This window comes from Zootoca vivipara, chromosome 2, assembly GCF_963506605.1.
Source record: "Zootoca vivipara chromosome 2, rZooViv1.1, whole genome shotgun sequence".
NCBI lineage: Eukaryota > Metazoa > Chordata > Lepidosauria > Squamata > Lacertidae > Zootoca > Zootoca vivipara.
Window position 1 is genome coordinate 30,108,528 of NC_083277.1, and position 18,624 is coordinate 30,127,151.

At 44.5% G+C, this 18,624-nt stretch overlaps 1 protein-coding gene across 8 annotated transcripts in view; it reads right to left on the reverse strand.

The window, feature by feature from the left end:
* Positions 1–18,624, reverse strand: part of SHQ1 (SHQ1, H/ACA ribonucleoprotein assembly factor) — a 94,202-nt gene that overhangs the window by 60,974 nt on the left and 14,604 nt on the right. For all 8 annotated transcript variants that reach the window (XR_004692024.2, XR_004692023.2, XM_035106624.2 and 5 more), the window contains 3 exons: positions 12,228–12,382; positions 10,808–10,861; positions 8,451–8,574 (listed from right to left, as the gene is read on the reverse strand). Coding sequence is in view for 6 of the 8 variants with exons in the window: in XM_035106624.2 (XP_034962515.2) it covers positions 8,451–8,574; positions 10,808–10,861; positions 12,228–12,382 (333 nt within the window). In the remaining 2 variants the exon portion in view is untranslated. The remainder of the gene's footprint in view (positions 1–8,450; positions 8,575–10,807; positions 10,862–12,227; positions 12,383–18,624) is intronic.

Here is an 18,624-nt window from a genome sequence, read left to right on the forward strand (position 1 = left end):
GAATTCTTGGCTGTGTACGTATGCAAGTGTGTGCCAATGCTAGACCACTGTACAAAGGGGGGGAAATTGCCTCTGGCCTCATCCACTATTGGTACTATTGGCATATGGTCCCCCAGAAAGTTGCCCAGATGACAATGTGGCCGTCAGTCTGAAAAAAGCTCCGCAGTCCCGCCTTAAAGGGGCAGGAGAATAGAAACTTGGTTTTTCCATTACACATTGAGAGTAAAGGCTACATCTTCTTTCAGGGTTTTTTTGCTTGTCAGCGCAGGTGCCTAGATATTAATGAAATGCTCAGTTTCTCATAAGGTAACAAGACCAGTTCCTGCAATTTGGCGGACTGCTGCTATTACAGGTAACGCACCATCTCAAGACTGCTGTGGGCAGAAAAACGAAGCAAGCTTTTAAAGTGAATGAGAGCCCAGTTATACAGCTACGTTAAATTGATTTCTGAAGCACGAGACCTCTGCACTGAACAGCTTCAACCCACTTCTCCACCATCACTTCCTGCTCTCCAGAGGATTTTTCTTCCGCAGAAAGCAATGCTAAAAGTTCAAATATATCATGAAATGCTCATGGGCCGGTGGGGAGAATACAAACCTACGATTTGTCAGCATAAGCACCTGAATGAAAGTGGGGTGGGGTGGCAGTTTTCAAAGACTTTGAGCCTTGTTCTCCCTTGTAACTCCACATCAGAGCCTGAAAGGGATAAGGAATGGGCGATGTGACAAATCAAATGCTCCTTGGTTGTATTCGACTCAAAACTCCCTCTGCTGTCCAAGAATCCATGACTTGGAATATCTCCAACTGGGAGAGATTGAGACGGAACAGAATAGGTAAAAGGTCTGCAGAGAAGGAATGTGCTATAAAACAAAGTCCAGGGCTCCCTGCTGTGCAGGGAAGAAGCAAGCTAGTGAGAGAACACATGCACAAAGCTGCAAGTCAATTACTGGCCTAAGAACTAACGAGAAAACTTTGCTCTCTGTTGGGTTAGAGCTATTATGCCTGCCCTCTTCTCCACCCTAAAGCTTACTGCTGGAAAGTTGTGGAAATCAAAATTTGGCCTACATACTTCACATGAGAAAAAGTAAATGTTTGAATCACAGGCATTATTCCTAATTAGACACACTGCTTGAAGTTACGGTTTTTCAGATACATTGCCAAAGAGGCATCTAAAACAGCCGTTAGCAGAATCTGGAGGAGCAAGACTATTCAGATACCAATATTCTAAAAGCATAGCCTATCACAACTTTGTGCTCTAGGGCTGCATTCAACCCTCATTTACTCAGCTGCAATTATTGGCCATAATTAACATTAAGGGCCATCAATTTCAAAGGGTCTCCTACAAGCAGAAGTTAGTTGAACACAACCCCTAGCCTTTCATGCAAGATCCTTTTCAACAGGGAGATTTATTTGTTTACTTGTAGAAACATCCTGCTTTTCTGAAGGCTGTAGAACAGGTTCCCAGACTGCCTCCCATCCAGGCACTGACCAGTCCCAGAACTGCTCAGCTTAAGCAGAGTTATTGCCTCATGTGCCTTTGCAGTGATGCTAAGGCTAGTCCAAATAGCTTCTAGCCCAGTGAAGATACAGATCATCGGGATTAAACCCCATTGAAAGTGATGCAATGCACCATTACAGCAAACTTTAGCTAGGTTTGGGGCACAGCACTGGGCCACACTGCAAGTTAAACAGGCTGTTTTTAAAATACAGCCAGAACCTACCACACGTCTCTAAAAAAAATGAGAACGTATCTCCCCAAAATCAGCACTGTGGTGCAGAGAGTGTCCGTCGTCGTTCCCCGGACCCTCTCCTACTGAGAATGCTCAGTCCTCCTTTTGGTGTGCCATTGACCTGGGTGTTTTTGTCTCTAAATATTTTTGTACTTTTGCGAACACCGAGGTTCATCCAAGCCTGGTGATCCACTCCTCTTGTGCGCAGATGCTGCTCTAGCTAAAGAAGGATTCAGAGAGAGTGGCTTTGCGATTAAGAAGGTTGGCAACCAACATGAACGTTTTCCAAATGTTGTTAGGCTACAACTCCTACAATTCCCGCCCACCGGCTGTGCTGCTGGGACCTTGTTGGCTATGCCAAGACAGGATGTATTCTAAAAAGATATCGGGGCAAAACCACCAGCTTGGTATCAACACATTCAAAGAAGTAAGATACCAAACACTTGAGGTGAATCACCAGGCTGGTAGCTACACAAAGTCATGCAACAAGCGAGGTATGTTTACAGGTTGGATACGTTCCATCTCTGGATCAGGAGTTTGAACCAAACGTTCAGCCAAGATCAAATGCTGCTGCTATGTCTCTTTTAGTAAACTGTTGGAACTCAAAACACATTTTAATATTTTGTTGCCTGAACAATAGAACCAAATACACCTAAGATTTCATTTCCTGTTACGAAAGCTCATGAACCATGTACGAAAGTACACCCTAAGCCAATCAGTATTTCAATGCAGCAAGCTCCTTTAAAATAAATGGGATTTGCTTCGAAGAAGATGGATTTGGGTCTAGTGGAAGGATATACAGTGGTACCTCGGTTTAAGTACACAATTGGTTCCAGAAGTCTGTACTTAACCTGAAGCGTACTTAACCTGAAGCAAACTTTCCCATTGAAAGTAATGGAAAGTGGATTAATCCGTTCCAGATGGGTCCGCAGAGTACTTAAACTGAAAGTACTCAAACCGAAGCGTACTTAAACCGAGGTATGACTGTACAAAGAACCTAGGGAGAATGGGAAAGTGAGCCAGAGCACATACCTCACCTACTTTTATCAAAAGTAGTAGCAGTAGTAGTAATAATAGTAGTAGTAGTAATTTATTTATACCCCACCCATCTGGCTGGGTTCCCCCAGCCACTCTGGGCAGCGTCCAACAAAATATTAAAAATACATTAAAACATCAGTCATTAAAAACTCCCCTAAACAGGGTTGCCTTCAGATGTCTTCTAAAAGTCAGATAGTTGATTATTTCCTTGACATCTGATGGAAGGGTGTTCCACAGGGCGGGTGCCACTACCGAGAAGGCCCTCTGCCTGGCTCCCTGTAACTTCACTTCTCACAGTGAGGGAACCGCCAGAAGGCCCTTGGAGCTGGACCTCAGTGTCTGGGCTGAACGATGGGGGTGGAGATGCTGCTTCAGGTATACTGGACCGAGGCCGTTTAGAGCTTTAAAGGTCAGCACCAACACTTTGAATTGTGCTCGGAAACGTACTGGGAGCCAATGTAGGTCTTTCAAGACCGGTGTTATGTGGTCTTGACAGCTGCTCCCAGTCACCAGTCTAGCTGCCACTGCTAGCTGTCTAGATCAAACACAATCCTTACATGTGGAAACAAACTAAATACGTTCTTCCTACCGTAGCTGAAAGCATGTTTTAGCTATACAGGTTGCAGAAGAACATCTACAAAATTCATAAAATGCATCTGTGCTACTTAATTAATCTATTTTTACACCATCTCTCTATTCTAGTTTACTAATTATGTCAAAAGCCATTTTAATATTTCATGTCCTACTAACTCGCTAATCAAATGCTTATCAAATTCAACCGAGCTTGTACATGCTGCCTTTTAAAATAAGATCTAACAAGACATGAGAGGAAGGCAAAGTGTTAACATGTCAATGTCCTGCTGATCAAAGGACATGGAGCCGTAATGCACTAACATATTTTGTTCCCAAGACAAAAGTCTGCACACACACACAAAAAGACAAGCACATGCTCAGGGACCTGGATTCTTTTGTAGTGTTTCCCTAGCAACAGTGAAACTTTTAAAATTCTAAGTTTAAATAGTAATTTAGAGGTCTGGCACAAGAGCTGCAATGAAAGGCGTACTGCCTCCCATATAGCCACTGTCTTTGCTACTCATGTTTGCTACTTGGCCTGAAGATTACAGGGTCATCCACTCTCAATACTGTGTGAGTTCTTGTAGGTTAGTCAATTCAAACGCCTATCCTAAGTCCAAGCACAGACAGCCAACAGATACCACTTAAGCCTTTTCATCGAAGAATACTGAAGTGCAGTTTCTATAACATGACTAATGCAAAATATTTATCCCATCTTGCTTGCACTTCTCACCCCAGACCACCACTACAGTCCTAACCTTCAGTAGCAAGAGAGGCCTTCTTGTACTCTTAAGAATGCAAGGTTCCCATTCAAAAATGAAGTTGTAGCCCACATGGCTGCAGAATGGTGGTCCCATGTTTCTGGAACACCCTCCCTAGGAAGGTGTGCGTGGCTCCTACAATGCTGTCTTTTAAACAAGCTTTGAAGACCTCCTTATTGCAAGCTTTTAAAATCAGTATTTGGGACTGTGATGAATTGTTTTCTGTCTGTGTTAAAACTTTTCTTGTAATCTTTTTTAGGATCTCAACTTCTTTTAAAAAACAGGTTTCATTTAAGTACTTTTGTCCACTCTAGGGCATATTGCAAATGTCAGTGGTTTATTCCTCTAATTGTAGATAAATGTGGGCATGATTACACCCATTACTTATAGATACGACAGGCTTTCAGTGCACAAGTATTGACATTTTAATGCCAATTATTACTCACTTCCACTCATAATACTACATTCGTAGTACTTATCTTTACACACCATTATTAGGACTATTATTCCAACTTATTTAGTCAAATAACATGTCATTAAGTTCTCTCAAAGCATCTGGAAAATCATTATCGATCATGCTACGCACTCCTCCTTTCGCCAATGAAATAATATGAGTGGACGTGGTTAAGAACTCATTTTTGTCAACTATACACTCAAGCCCAAGTTATTTAAATTCCAACCACAACTCCAACAATCATTCAACTGAGCCAATCACATTTCATCTTAACAATGGTTTCCTGGGTAACTTTACACAATCAAAGGAAAGCATTTCCCAGTATGGAAAGAATTAAATCAGTTCCTTTTTTACTTTTTACAATGCTTATAAAAAAAAAATCCCCACAACCCACAGTTGAGCATTGTGAAGAGTAGAGAGACTGGGAGACTCAAACGGGTACAGTGATATTTTGGTTCTACCTAGTTCATTCAACAGAAGGCTTTGCTCACTGTTACAGGTGGCTTTCAACAACACATTGGGTGGCACTCAACTAAGCATTACTCAGAAGAGACCTACTGAAATTAATGGAGCTGACACAGTCATATTTATTAATTTCAAGAGGTCTACTCTGAGTAAAACTTAATGGCGTATCACCCACTGTCAGAATTTGCTACAAGCCAAATGGTCCGAGACATTTCCATTCAGTGCATATTCAGGATTATCTGTAGACAAATGATCTCATGAGCCTCAACACAGGGACAAATCCTCCTGCACCGCAGACAACGGTTGCTTGCCTTGCTTTTGTTCTTGTTTTTTAAACAGGCAAGTCATGTACCATGACATACACTACGGTTTGTTGTTGTTGTTTAGTCGTTTAGTCGTGTCCGACTCTTCGTGACCCGACGGACCATAGCACGCCAGGCACCCCTGTCTTGCACTGCCTCCCGCAGTTTGGTCAAACTCATGTTCGTAGCTTCGAGAACACTGTCCAACCATCTTGTCCTCTGTCGTCCCCTTCTCCTAGTGCCCTCAATCTTTCCCAACATCAGGGTCTTTTCCAAGGATTCTTCTCTTCTCATGAGGTGGCCAAAGTATTGGAGCCTCAGCTTCACGATCTGTCCTTCCAGGGAGCACCCAGGGCTGATTTCCTTAAGAATGGATAGGTTTGATCTTCTAGCAGTCCATAGGACTCTCAAGAGTCTCCTCCAGCACCATAATTCAAAAGCATCAATTCTTCGGCGATCAGCCTTCTTTATGGTCCAGCTCTCACTTCCATACATCACTTCTGGGAAAACCATAGCTTTAACTATACGGACCTTTGTCGGCAAGGTGATGTCTCTGCTTTTTAAGATGCTGTCTAGGTTTGTCATTGCTTTTCTCCCAAGAAGCAGGCGTCTTTTAATTTCGTGACTGCTGTCACCATCTGCAGTGATCAAGGGGCCCAAGAAAGTAAAATCTCTCACTGCCTCCATTTCTTCCCCTTCTATTTGCCAGGAGGTGATGGGACCAGTGGCCATGATCTTGGTTTTTTTGATGTTGAGCTTCAGACCATATTTTGCGCTCTCCTCTTTCACCCTCATTAAAAGGTTCTTTAATTCCTCCTCGCTTTCTGCCATCAAGGTTGTGTCATCTGCATATCTGAGGTTGTTGATATTTCTTCCGGCAATCTTAATTCCGGCTTGGGATTCATCTAGTCCAGCCTTTCGCATGATGAATTCTGCATATAAGTTAAATAAGCAGGGAGACAATATACAACCTTGTCGTACTCCTTTCCCAATTTTGAACCAATCAGTTGTTCCATATCCAGTTCTAACTGTAGCTTCTTGTCCCACATAGAGATTTCTCAGGAGACAGATGAGGTGATCAGGCACTCCCATTTCTTTAAGAACTTGCCATAGTTTGCTGTGGTCGACACAGTCAAAGGCTTTTGCATAGTCAATGAAGCAGAAGTAGACGTTTTTCTGGAACTCTCTAGCTTTCTCCATAATCCAGCGCATGTTTGCTATTTGGTCTCTGGTTCCTCTGCCCCTTCGAAATCCAGCTTGCACTTCTGGGAGTTCTCGGTCCACATACTGCCTACGCCTGCCTTGTAGAATTTTAAGCATAACCTTGCTAGCGTGTGAAATGAGCGCAATTGTGCGGTAGTTGGAGCATTCTTTGGCACTGCCCTTCTTTGGAATTGGGATGTAGACTGATCTTCTCCAATCCTCTGGCCATTGCTGAGTTTTCCAAACTTGCTGGCATATTGGGTGTAGCACCTTAACAGCATCATCTTTTAAAATTTTAAATAGTTCAGCTGGAATATCATCACTTCCACTGGCCTTGTTATTAGCAGTGCTTTCTAAGGCCCATTTGACTTCACTCTCCAAGATGTCTGGCTCAAGGTCAGCAACCACACTACCTGGGGTGCACGAGACCTCCATATCTTTCTGGTATAATTCCTCTGTGTATTCTTGCCACCTCTTCTTGATGTCTTCTGCTTCTGTTAGGTCCTTACCACTTTTGTCCTTGATTATGGTAATCTTTCTACGAAATGTTCCTTTCATATCTCCAATTTTCTTGAACAGATCTCTGGTTTTCCCCATTCTATTGTTTTCCTCAATTTCTTTGCATTGCTCATTTAAGAAGACCCTCTTGTCTCTCCTTGCTGTTTTTTGGAAATCTGCATTCAGTTTCCTGTATCTTTCCCTATCTCCCTTGTTTTTTAAACAGGCAAGTCATGTACCATGACGATACACTACGGTTATCTCTTTTAACTGTTGCATTTTTATTATAATTGTTGTAAAGTGCTTTGATTTTTTAGAAATTAGAAATATTTTCATAAATAAATAACTTCTGAAAACAAGACAGTAACAGCTTAAACCTGACTTTTAAATTCGATTAAAGGCAAAGGACCCCTGACAGTTAAGTCCAGTTGTGAACGACTCTGGGGTTGTGGAGCTCATCTCGCTTTACTGGCCGAGGGAGCCGGCCGTTTGTCCGCAGACAGTTTTTCCGGGTCATGTGGCCAGCATGACTAAGCTGCTTCTGGTGAAACCAGAGCAGCGCCGTTTACCTTCCCACCGGAGCGGTACCTATTTATCTACTTGCACAAGGGTCGGCAAGGTTTACTGGCCATGGGCCGGATCACTCCCACGGAGATCGTCTGTGGGCTGGGCTGGCGCAGCGCAGTGCCAGAAATCGCATCTGCGCATGTCCGTGGCGCTGGAAATCGCGTCTGCGCATGCCCAGGTGCTGAAAATCTTGCCTCACAGAAGCGATTTCCAGTGGCTGGACATGCACAGATGCGATTTCCGGTATCTGCACATCCGCAGACACGATTTCTGGCGCCGTTTGGCAAGTCCCTGAGCTGCACTGGTTTAGTGCAGCGCGCGGGGGGCGGGGACTCGCCGAGCAGGCAGCTTGGTTCGGGGGCAGCTTGTGGGCCAGTAAAACGGCCTTCATGGGCCGACCCCTGTACTTGCACTTTGACATGCTTTCCAACTGCTAGGTTGGCAGGAGCTGGGACTGAGCAATGGGAGCTCATTCCGTCGTGGGGATTCAAACCACCAACCTTCCAATCGGTAAGCCCTAGGCTCAGTGGTTTAGACCACAGCACCCCCCGCGTCCCCATAAAAAAATTGATTAGACTATGACAATTCAGTATAAAATAGATTTGCGCTGCAATCGTACTCGTGTCTACTCAAAAATAAGACTTACTCCTAGGCAAATGCTGCAGCCTTAAGAATGTTTATAAACAGAAATAAAATGATACATTAAATTCCTAAAAAGATGCCCCATGAATAAACCTAGAGTCCTTCTATAGTAAAGTTATCCAGAACTATGCTTTTGTGAACAAATGTATTCACCACACACAAATACCCAACTAATTTGCCATAGCCAAACTGTAAAGATAAAACTTAAATATCTTACCAAGTTGTAGTATCGTAATGGTGTCATTTAAGGCCCGAGTCACTAAACTGAAGTGTCGGTAGAGTGGATAACACATAACTCTTCTCCCAAAGGACATCAGAACTTCCGAAATGCTAGTAAAACTCTGTGTGTGGAACAAACATTTTTAAAGGCCAGAATTACAAGTGGAGAAAACCTGTTTACTTCCACAGTAGTTGTAAGGCAAAAGGAAACAGCAGGTTCTTACTTTCCTATGAAATTACAGGTAGTATTGTCTTGCCAGTGAAATTCCCACATTGGAAAGTCCCAAAGCCTCATCTACAGGCCTCACACCATCATCCCCACAGTTCAGCAGGCCACAGGGCATATACCCTGATTAACCGAAATAAGCACGGCTATTAAGTTAACATTCTAAAAACGTCAAGGAGGAATATATTTGCCAATGTCCTGTAAAACGCAGCAAATCACCTGCCCCTTCTGTTCTGGCCACGATGGCAGAGCAATTATCGGAAGCTCTTATTGAGCAGAGTCTAACTTTCGCTTTACTTGACTGATGCTCTCAGCACAAGGACCTCTATTGATTTTATGTTAACTAATCTAAAATATCAGGCTTCTTGTCATCTAACCGGGGAATTAATATATCCCCGCAGCCTAAAAGGAAAAGAAATACCTTCCATCCATTAAGTTTTACCATTGGGATTTATTCATAAATGGGCCCGCTCCTATGAGAGACTCCGATTAATTCACATTTGCACGATACTCATAGGGTGAACTTATATATGTATTCTCTTCCTTCCTCCCACGCTACAATTACCTTGGTTCAAAGAGAACACAGCTATTCCTTAATACCCTTTTCAAATTAAAAAGGAACAACACATTAGAGAATGGAGCAGTTTCAACAAGAGTCCTTTTGAAAGAGCAAATATGTTTTGCCATTCTCCACTAAGAGTAAAACAAAGAGTAAAACTAAAATATGGGCAAAATGCCTAGGAAGAGAAATCTTCTTAACTGTTTTGTAGCTAGCTATCTCGAGTTGAGGCTAATCCTTCCAGGACAGGCCATCTCCCCAACTCTTGAATCTAAGAACTTGGAATATGTGACAGGATTCCCCTTCAATTTATTGGCCCACATCCAGCCCAAGCAGTCTAGCACCTGAATTGCCTTCTGTAATTCGGATGGCATGAATAGATGGAGCTGGATATCATCTGCATACTGAGGACACCCCACTCCAAATCTCCTAATGACAGCTCCCAGCAGTTTCAGTGAAGATGGTAAATAGCACAGAGGACAAGATGGAACCTTGTGACATGACTACTTTCTTGAAACAGCCTTGAAGGTAGGAGTGGACCCAGTGTAATACAGTGGCCCGAAAGGAGATAACTAAACCTGACTAAACATCAGGGAAAACTTTCTGACAGTAAGAGCTATTCAACGGTGGAATGGTTACCTTTGGGAGGCTGTGGACTCTCCTTCCTTGGAGGTTTTTAAGCAGAGGTTGGATGGCCATCTGTCATGGATGCTTTAGCTGAGATTCCTGCATTGCAGGGGGTTGGACTGAACTGCCCTTGGACTCCCTCCCAACTCTACAATTCTCTGATTCTATCACCCCAACCCCCCATCTTCCAGAGCCACTCCAGAAGGGTACCACTGTCAACAGTATCAAAAGCTGCTGAGAGATCAAGGACAATGAGCAGGCTCACACTCCCTTTTTCTTGCTCACACTCCCTCTTTCTCTCCCAGCAAATGTCATTGATCAGGGCAACCAAGGCAGTTTCAGTGTCATGACCAGGTCTAAAACCAGAATCGCCCTCTCAAGTCCTTTGTCCCCAAAGGGGATATTCACTCCTGTGCAATAGTTGCTATAACTGGGCATCTAACACTTTTGGTCTAGGGAGGTCCTCTTAAGAAGGGAAATCCCTGTTTTCAATCTGGTTGTACAGTGGTACCTCGCAAGACGAATGCCTCGTGCAACGAAAAACTTGCAAGATGAAAGCGTCTTGCAATGTTTTTGGTGCCTTGCAAGACGAAGTTTTCTATGGGGGTGCTTCGCAAGACAAAGTTTTTTGGCAGGTTTTTTTGCCACGGCAAACAAGACGAAATTACCGCAAGACGAAGCAACTCGCGGAACGAATTACTTTCGTCTTGCAAGGCACCAGTGTATTCCCAAAGATTGAAAAGATAGTATAACAATACAAATGAAGCTACAAGTAGAGATGGCATTGGGAGAACCAATAAAATACTACTAATAAAAAGCCCACCTAAGAAGAAATATCCACTTCAGAAGGGATAGGGTGAAAGGTAGCAGTAAACCTTTTCCAGATATGCCTCTGTTTAACATGTATTGCCCTATCCATAAACTTCTTATACATTCATCTTACCTCCAACCAGCAGAGAGTTGAACTCAGCTTTCGTATGTTCCACGGAGACTCAACCTGAGAAGGAAGGGTTCAGGAAACCAAATTAGAGCACAACACTGTGTTTGTAAAAAGAAACCATTTGCACAGGAACTAAGAAACTGAAAACTGCAAGATATATTGGTTCAATTAAAGCACATTTTAGATCTCTTCCATATATTTGCAGATACTATCCAACTTCAATTCCCCTCCCCTCCACCCTCCGTATATTTTGGTGTTAGACATTTGAGAACCATGATTCTTTTTTGGGGGGGGGAGATAATTAAGAGTTAATTAAGAGTACCCAGGTCAGTACTATCTCCCTGAACATGTGTGGCATGCCCATTTCTGGACCTTTATTTTTCCTTACCCTCTATGCACTGTGAACATTTTCCATCAGCCAGTTCTCTGGCTTGAGTCTCTCTTCCAAGTCTTACCTATCTACATAAATCCAGGTTTTCTAGGTCCTGGTGCTTCTTCAATCCTCCTCCCACCCAAACCTTCACCTCTAGCTCTCCGTCTCCAAAGATCGTATTCCCAGGTAGCCCACAACAGGTCTCCCCAAACGGGCAGTGGAAATGCCCATGTTGTTCTCAAGTACAGAACTATAGAAGACTTGGGGCCTTGCCTCAAGAACAGTAAAGGTAAAGGTAAAGGGACCCCTGACCATTAGGTCCAGTCGTGACCGACTCTGGGGTTGCGCGCTCATCTCGCATTATTGGCCGAGGGAGCCGGCGTATAGCTTCCAGGTCATGTGGCCAGCATGACAAAGCCGCTTCTGGCAAACCAGAGCAGCACACGGAAACACCGTTTACCTTCCCGCTGTAGTGGTTCCTATTTATCTACTTGCATTTTGACGTGCTTTTTGCCCCGTCACAGGGATTTGAACCGCCGACCTTCTGATCAGCAAGCCCTAGGCTCTGTGGTTTAACCCACAGCGCCACCTGGGTCCCTTACTGTTCTTGCCTCAAGAACAATAATTCTCAACAAATAATCTTTGCTTCCAACAAAATAATGCTCCAGAGTCTAGAAAGCATCCAAGAAAACCTGTCCCCAACAAAAGAAAAAGTAATAATAATTCAACATGTGGACAATGAAGATCCCTCAGCTGTTAGCTGTAAAATCATTTCCTCCTCCTTTCCTCTACTGCTAAATACAGCTCAGCAGAGTTGCTGTAGCAGCATCCAAAAGAGAGAGAGAGAAGAGAATACCTCACACTTTGGACTGTTAATTTCAAACAGCTGCCTGGCAAGCCACCCTAGTGATATAGCATTTCGGTCCTGCGCTTTCAACGCCAGGAACAAAGTCCGCTTTAAAAGCCCTGCCTCCCAGATGACTGAGAAATTCCCTGTAGCTATTCTAGCGGATCCACTTCACTGAAGGGGAGTAGAGGGGAGGAACTCACATTCTTTTCTCCTTCAGTGGCACAGACTTCATAGCAATAAGCCAGAAGTATATCAACTAAGCTCAGATATACTTGATGACAGGTTCTTTTATCAAGCAGGAAAGTTCTGTTGGTGAATTTTCTTAGCTGCTCTTTCTCGTCTTCCGTAAAGGAAACTAAAACAAAAACAAAAAACCACACACACACACAGGTTATTTTAACACACCATATCCATAGCCACAGTAAAAACCACATACTTGGAATTAACAAGGGTAGTATTGATGAGAACCTCTTCGCAAGCCCCAGAACTACTCCTGTGTTAAGTTCAGAATTAACCATTTGGCTTCTGCAGCACCTGCTTGCCTGTATCCATTCAGAATTAACAGAAGTTTCCTTCTGACTTTGCTCTCAACTTGCACCACATGCAGTCAAAAAAGCTGCAACTATTCCGTACTCTCGTATACAGGGACATATGACAATCTGATTTCTGTTCGGTATATTTAATAATAATAATAATAATAATAATAATAAATTTCTTACACCCCACCCACCTGACTGGGTTGCACCAGCCACTCTGGGTGGCTTCCAACAAAAATACAAAGCAAAATATAAAAGAAAAAGAAAACATTAAAAGCTTCCCGAAACAGGGCTGCCTTCAGGTGTCTACTAAATTTATACAGTTGTTTAACTCTTTGACATCTGGTGAAAAAGGCCCTCTGTCAGGTTCCCTGCAATTTCACTTCTCGCAGTGAGGGAACCACCAGAAGGCCCTCCGAGCTGGACCTCAGTGTCTGGGCTGAACAATGGGGGTGGAGACGATTCTTCAGGTATTCAAAGTGTGTAATTTTTTTAAAAAAAATAAACCCACTCTTCGGACAAAAGGGCTCTCTGAGAAGAGGGTCTTCTCGGTAGTGGTGCACTCCCTCCCATCAGATGGCAAGGAAATAAACAACTGAAGGCAACCCTGTATTGGGAAATTTTTTATGTCTAATGTTTTGCAATTTTTAATGCGCTGTAAGCCGCCCAGAGAGGCTGGGGAAACCCAGCCAGATGGGCGGGGTATAAATAAAATAACATAAATCATCATCATCATCATCATCATCATTTTAAAAAGACAGTTCCTGCACTCAGGCTTACAATCTGAAAGGCACAACGCTTAGAGCAGGCATCCCCAAACTCTGGCCCTCCAGATGTTTTGGCCTACAACTCCCATGATCCTTAGCTAAGAGGACCAGTGGTCAGGGATGATGGGAATTGTAGTCCAAAACATCTGGAGGGCCGAAGTTTGGGGATGCCTGGCTTAGAGGAAAAGGGCATGGGGAGGGAGGAAGTTAAAAACAAACTCAGGTACCTGCTTTTCAAGGCACAGAGTGGTGTCCAACTAACTTGTTCCATCACCGCAAGGATTTCCACTTGTGTAACACAACTCCCGTAAACCTCCCCCATCATGCAGCCCCCCCCCAAACAACAACAACACCAGTCACTTAGTTTCCCCAGCCTTTTGGAGCAGCTCTGGGGAGGGAACAGGGCACACCTGGGGAGACAGAGAAGAGGGGCAAAGTCCCATCGTGGAAGGATATATCGCTGCGCTGAGGGAACAAGTTCACTGGATACCGCCCACAAAACTCTTATAAAGAATCGACTCAAATTGAGATAGCTGAGGGAAAGCAAGAACCAGGGCCGTCTTAGTTATATCCGGCGCCGTGGTGCAAAGATCCCTCCCCCCCCCCGGTTTCCCAGAGTTGTCGACCTTTTTACAGCACTGGCAGCAGCCTTGCAGGGCTAGAGGAGGCGGGCAGCGGCTGGAGGGCGGCTCCTCCGGTGGGGAAGAGGCAGAGGCTCCGAGCACGGCAAGGCGGAGGCGCAGCATGGCGGAGGCAGGCGATGGCAGCGAGCTGATGCTGGGAGGCGCCGCGTCCAGCCTCTGCCTCTTCCCTTGCGCCCTCCAAAACTTGGCGCCCTGGCACCCCACGCCACTTGCCTCTATGGGCAAGACGCACCTGGGAGGAACCGAAGTTCAGCAGAACTGGGAGGAGTGTCCCTCCTTCCCATCTCTCCCTCTGCTATTGCCAGGCAAAATGTCTGCTCCTAGGTGACAGCTGAGAGAGAGAACACACCAGAGGCAGTTTTGCCTAAAAGCAGAGGATGTGGTAGCAAAGCTTCTGGCAGCAAGGAAGATGCAACACTTAGGTCAGGCAAGGAATGTGGCTCAATGATGGCAGAGCATGCCAAAGCTCCCCAGGATCTATCCCCGGCACTTTTTAGCAGGCCTGGAAGAGCTCCGTTTCTGAAACCCTGGAAAACCACTGCCAGTCAATGGGAAAAATACTAAGCTAGATGGACCGCTGACCTGTCCTATGTCATTTGCCTTAGATCAAATGAAGCAGAACCACATTAGACAAAACATATCTGAGCCTGCTAGTGATGATGATGATGATGATGATGATGATAATAATAATAATAATAATTTATTATTTATACCCCACCCATATGGTTGGGTTTCCCCAGCCACTCTGGGTGGCTTCCAACAGAAACATTAAAATACACTAATTTCTTAAACATTAAAAGCCTCCCTAAACAGGGCTGCCTTCAGATGTCTTCTAAAAATCTGGTAGCTGTTTTCCTTTTTGACATCTGATGGGAGGGCGTTCCACAGGGCAGGCGACACCACCGAGAAGGCCCTCTGCCTGGTTCCCTGCAACTTGGCTTCTCGCAATGAGGGAACCGCCAGAAGGCCCTTGGAGCTGAACCTCAGTGTCCGGGCAGAACGATGGGGGTGGAGACGCTCCTTTAGGTATACTGGACCGAGGCCGTTTAGGGCTTTAAAGGTCAGCACCAACACTTTGAACTGTGCTCAGAAACGTACTGGGAGCCAATGTAGATCTTTCAAGACCGGTGTTATGTGGTCTCAGCGGCCGCTCCCAGTCACCACTCTAGCTGCCACATTCTGGATTAGTTGTAGTTTCCAGGTCACCTTCAAAGGTAGCCCCACGTAGAGCGCATTGCAGTAGTCCAAGCGAGAGATAACTAGAGCATGCACCACTCTGGCGAGACAATCTGCAGGCAGGTAGGGTCTCAGCGTACTAGGTGGAGCTGATAGACAGCTGCCCTGGACACAGAATTGACCTGTGCCTCCATGGACAGCTGTGAGTCCAGAATGACTCCCAGGCTGTGCGCCTGGTCCTTCAGGGGCACAGTTACCCCATTCAGAACCAGGGAGTCCTCCACACCTGCCCGCCTCCTGTCCCCCACAAACAGTAATTCTGTCTTGTCAGGATTCAATCTCAATCTGTTAGCCGCCATCCATCCTCCAACTGTCTCCAGGCACTCACACAAGACCTTGATCAACAAGTCAGGCTATCAGCGGATTCCCTAATGCAAGACCTTTGACAGATGACTAATGCAAATGACATCCCTTCAAGATCTGTCCCAGCCTCGCTTCAAAACTTATTGTAGTTGTCAATTATTTTGAAATCTAGACTGGAAAAAAATTGCTGCCTTTAAACAGTCAATGCAAGTACTTTCAGGTATATCCCTTTGAATGTAAATGGCGTCAATAGTTGAGTGAAGGGGGAGGGGGGTAAAAACACAGACCCAGCTCTGATTCTTTTCTTTTAACAGACGTATGAAACAGCATAGCAATTATCTGAAGAAGCTGAAAAGTAGAAATGCATATGCAGGTTGTACTAAAACTAAAAATCAAAATGTGCAACAATAACTGAACTGCAGACGCGATTTTAAGTTGATAAAGATAAGGAAAGATGTTAATAGAAGGTATATTCTGATTAAAGGACATCTAGAGGAAGAAAAATTTACTTTTCTCCGTGTGAATGTCAGCACGCCTGCAATTTCTGTTGCTGGGGCATCACAGTTTAGCACTTTGTGCATTCAAGTGAATGCCTCAATGAAGATCTAGTTCCATCTAAATTCTTTCAAGGACTAATAATAATACTAACAATAATTTTATTATTTATATCCCACCCATCTGGCTGGGTTGCCCCAGCCACTGTAGTAATACTGAGATATGTCCAAACATATTATCAAACCATTCTCAAATGAAATGAAATAAATACCTTAACAGATTGGAGAACTTGGCCAAAACGAAAAATGAATTTCAGCAGGGAGAAATGTAAGGTTATGCACTTAAGCAGGAAGAACCAACTGCACAAATATAAAATAGGGGACACTTGGCTTACCAATGGTACATGTGAAAAGGATCTCGGGATCTAAGTGGACCACAACTTAACATGAGTCCACACCAGCAAAACAAAAAACTAATGCTATTCTAGGCTGCATCAACAGTAGTGTCTGTTGCTCAGACCAGTGTTTCCCAACCTTGTGCCTCCAGATGTTTTGGGACTACAACTCCCATCATCCCTAGCTAGCAAGACCAGTGGTCAGGAATGATGGGAATTGTATTCCAAAAACAGCTGGAGGCACAAGGTTGGGAAACACTGGCTCAGACCACACCTGCCAGTTCTGGGCACCACAATTTAAGAAGGATGTTGACAAGCTGGAACCTGTGCAGAGGGGGGCAGTCAAGATGACAAAGGGTCTGGAAACCGAGCTGTATGAGGAACAGTTGAGGGAAATGGGTTTGGATATGTTTAGCCTGGATATGAGAAGACTGGGAAGAGATATGATAGTTATGTTCAAACTAGTGTAATTCAGCCCGTTGAGTAAACGGGGGTTAGAACATCCCGGGGTTCGGAGAAGCGCTTGCGCAGCGCTTCTCCGAACCCCGGGACCTGTCATTGCTGTCGGCGGCAGGGGGACAGGAACGAAGGAGGAGAAAGCAGCCCTTTCTCCTCCTTCCTTCCTCTCCCCCAGCCGCCAACAGGAAGGAGAGTGTCCAGCCGGGAGCGGCGGTTGGAGGAGGCAGAGGGGGGGAGCGCACGCGCGTGCAGTCTCTTTGTCCAGTCCCTGTGTCCGTGGGGCACATGCGCAGTAGCGCGGACACAGGCAATCTGAACGCAGAGACACTTGCACTTTATTATATAGGATAGCTAAAAGGCTGTCACATGGTTGATGGTGAAGCTTGTTTTTTCCTGCACCAGAGGGTAGGACTCAAACCAATGAATTCAAGGTACAAGAAAGGAGATTCCAACAAAACATCAGAAAGAACTTTCCGACAGCAAGTGCTGTTCAACAGCGGAACGGACTCCCTTTGAAGATGGTGGGAGGAGTATAATTCTTTTGAAGTTTTTAAGCAAAAGTTGGATGGCCGTCTGTCATGGATGCTTTGAGATTTCTGCATTGCAGGGGTCAGACCAGATGACCCTCAGGGTACCTTTCAACTCTCCATTCCTCCTCGCCTCGTTTCCAACTATGTATGTGCCAACCTAGGACTGCCATTCATGCATATGATAAAATGAGATGAAAGCTTCTGCTATAGTAAATTTGTCCGTCTTTAAGATTCATTTTGCTGTCCTTTAGGACAAGCAATTATAATGACCCAAACCTAATTGCCATGAATGGCAATGACAAAACCTATACTTTTTCTTATACTACACTGGAGCAAGTGCCTCTGGCATGAAAAATGAGGTGCTCTATTTCCTCAAGATCAGGGATGAGGAAACAGTTCCCTCCAGGTACTGTTGAACCTCAATTCCCATCAGTCTCAACCACCGTGGTCCAAAAGATGGGGATGATAGGAGTTGAAGTCCACACAATATCTGGAGGGGCAGTTCCCCCACTTCCACTTTAGGACAATGACGACAACAACAACAACAACAACAACAACAACAACAACAACAACAACAGCAAGTGATCATTATGGTGTAGAAACGTGGCACTCAAGGAAGCAGAATCCATACCAAGAGCTTCACTTCGTACCACATGGACAACCACCTCAGCCTTAATTCATACGATGTTCACACGTGCAACCTGGTCTGGATCACATCAATCTGTGGCCATAACTTTCAGGACCTTTCTGAACACTAACCCTTTTATTAAATCCAAGAACCTAATAAATAAGAACAAGACTTGTGAATTTTTTTTCATTTAGGCAGCAGCAGTGCAACCCCACACATATCTACTCTAAAGTAATTCCCACCAAGTTCCAAGGAAGCTTACTCCCAAGGTATAGGATTGCAGCCGCAGATGCAAAGGGAAAGACCAGGCCTCTAAAAAAAAAAAAGAGCATCATTTTTCTTCTCCTATAAAAGGAAATTGGAGACTGATCGCTAGTAAGCATGATAGATTACTAGGAGACAAAATAAATTACCTCAGAGCATGTAAATGATATATTAAATGCATGTGGCTGCCTACGCTTATAAAGACTGCTTGTCGCATTGTGGAACCAAATAAAAATGAACTGCTGTTAGGGGCAAGCCAAACGTGACTTTTAAAAGAAGTTAAATCCTTTCACCTGACGTTTGGGGAGCAAGGCTTCAGTTTGGGGAGCAAAGCTAACCAT